General features: G+C 31.2%; 1 protein-coding gene across 1 annotated transcript in view; it reads right to left on the reverse strand.

Moving 5' to 3' along the window:
* Positions 1-2,282, reverse strand: part of LOC108741584 (zwei Ig domain protein zig-8) — a gene marked incomplete at its 5' end in the record, with an annotated part of 20,702 nt that extends 18,420 nt beyond the window's left edge. The window contains 2 exons of the mRNA XM_018476429.2: positions 1,368-1,508; positions 2,112-2,282. Of these exons, the coding sequence (XP_018331931.1) occupies positions 1,368-1,508; positions 2,112-2,282 (312 nt within the window). The remainder of the gene's footprint in view (positions 1-1,367; positions 1,509-2,111) is intronic.
* Positions 2,283-2,773: the final 491 nt, after the last annotated feature.

Raw genomic sequence — 2,773 nt, forward strand, 5'->3', positions numbered from 1 at the left:
TTTTAGGTGTTTAAGATCTATCTGTTGTGATGGTAATGGATTTGTTATACTAGGTACAATTAAAAGTGAGATGTTTGCCTCATAATTGTTTTGTGTGGATGAAATTTTGGTCGAGACTGTGTACTTAATATTAGTTTCTAATTGATTTAATGCAGTAACTGGAATATTAGTAGGGTAACGTTTTAATTGAAGTAAATTTGCAAACCTTTCAGTTATAAAATGAGCTTGTGCTCCTCCGTCTAATACTACGCGCGCTATGTGTTTTTTATTGTTTTTGTCAAAAAATGCAACTTGTGCTGTGGCTAATAATACCTGGCTTGAATGATTTGATTGTAAGTTATTCACTGAAATGGAAGGCTGAGGATCTGTAACGTTTTGATTTGAAATACCATGAATTAGGACAAACTAGTCCCTAAAACAATATCGAATTGATATACACCAGCAGTGTAAAACTGAAAACTACAAGATATTGTGGTATGCTAAACTGAAACTATAACAAAGATAGAAAATCACTTCAAACAGAGCAATGTAAATCATACTCACTCTTCCCAGCTGGTGATATAGTGCAAACACCACTATTAATCTAGAAAAAACTCCAAATATTTAAAAAATGAACAAATGCCTGCAAAAAAAGTATTTTGAAATATTTTGCATTAAGCATTTAAGATACAAAAGGAAATCTAATTTGTATTTTACATTGGAAATAACAAATCAAAAAAGTATTTGTATGTTGTATTTAAATACCTTTAAAAAAACATTTTGCACACCTCTAGTTGTTACTGAAGAAAATGTCTGAACTCAATCCCTTGGGGAAAGTCTGCAAAAAATTTGCTGCATTTCTTCAACTGTTACAGGTATCCCATGAATGTATAAAACTACTTATTGTATACATATTTCTTCTTAAATTATCAAGATATTTTGCAATAAAAATAATAAAATTACTTAATTTCCTTATCGCAGAATCTATCAATCTACTAAAAATTCTGACATATTTAAGGATTAAAGGCGATACTGTTTTGGGGTTTTAAGAAAAAATAAAAAATAAATATTTACGATTAGCAAATTGCTTCCTTCATTGTTTCTCCGTCAGTTTTAGAGTAGGTACCTATATACCTATTGTTTTAAAGACCCACAATAGATACCTACTCATAAATTTTAAAGAATGCATGATAGCTCAAAAATTAAGAATTAATGACAGTGGCACCTAGGACACTAACTACGATTGCCAATTTTCAAGAAGATAGGGCAAAAAGCGAGGTATTTTCACTAAACATAAAATTTAATTTTTTTTAGTGACCTGTGGATTACCCTTATAAGGTTGAAAGATTATCAGACATTTTCGAATAATGTTAGTTATAAGGACTTACCTTATCAATAATGCATATCAAGTTGATAACACTTCCTCTATCTACGTGATGTTCACCGGATTCCGTACCCTGGATACTCGCTTTTGGCACTACAATTTGCAGATTTACAAAATGAAATATTAAGCCGTTGTTACTTGAAATCTGCAACAAAGAATATGACATAGTTTAGTACAAAAAAAATTGAAAAAAGTCATTTCTAAAGACAATTTCTTATTTTCACAAGCTTATTGTCTTTCGATCTGTTTTATCTTATTACACAGGTACCTACATGATAGAATTTATTTTTGTTCTCCTTTTTTTTAACTTGTATACGTTTATATAGCCATGTTACGACTATCATAAGTTGCAATGGAGCAAAAATAATCCACCTTATCGATTTAATCAGCCTTTTTATTGCCTAGAACGAATGGGCACAAGCTCAACGATTTCAAGCTTAAAGGACTTTTGCCAATAAGCCAACCTGTACGATTTTTATCTTCATCTGTAGTTTGTTTTAATAATTTACACTTTTCACCTTTCATGGATTTGAAAGCGTCTTTTAACGAGTTTAAAAGTGAATATTTTAAAACATTTTTAGTTGTTGGTTAACAATTTATCGAAACTACCAAATATGAATTGCAATTGGTTTGGATATATCGATTTACAATTTCATTTTTAACCTTTATCGGCTGATAAAAATAAAAGAAATGGGTTTGAACTCCCTTATCGTTGAGTAAGGCCTTGGTGCTGTCCTAACTAGCATACCTGACAGGCATAGGTGCCATTGTCCCTTCTCTGGACAAATTTTATTTGTAAAATCCAATCATCTGAACCTTCCGAGTGAAGTATTTGAAATCTTTCGTCATTGGTGTAAGTGTAAACTCCTGATGATAAAATATGCCAGTCTCTTCGGCGGACCCACGATATTTGCTGGAAAGAAAGAAGGGTATATTAGATATCGCAATAAAAGCCTCTTCAAATCAAATACGGTATACAAGCAAGGAAATAACACGTTATACACATGTATAAATGTATTCAAATAAATAGGAGGAACAATTTTTAAAAGAATCTGCTATAAAAATAGGAACATCTTTTTTTTGAAGATTGTTTTTTTTATTTTTATTTTTTTTGTAATTGATTATTGCTTTTCAAATCAAGTCTGATATCCGTTCGATAGACAGGCCCATCATGAAATTCTTTTCTTTGATAAAACGCATGATAAAGCACGGAGACGAAACACGTGTCGCCCTTCGCTAAGGAAAGAAAATATCTTTCAAAACATACATACACCTACACAGAGATGAGTGAACATTCCTATAGCATTCTAGCATTCCCAACAGAAAAACAAACGAAATAAGAAGAAAAAAAATACATATATAAAGCCGCATTGGAGCAAAAATTGTATTCAGAAATAACAGAGTATTGCA

Source organism: Agrilus planipennis, unplaced genomic scaffold (genome assembly GCF_000699045.2).
Source record: "Agrilus planipennis isolate EAB-ADULT unplaced genomic scaffold, Apla_2.0 scaffold316, whole genome shotgun sequence".
In the NCBI taxonomy this organism is placed as follows: Eukaryota; Metazoa; Arthropoda; class Insecta; order Coleoptera; family Buprestidae; genus Agrilus; species Agrilus planipennis.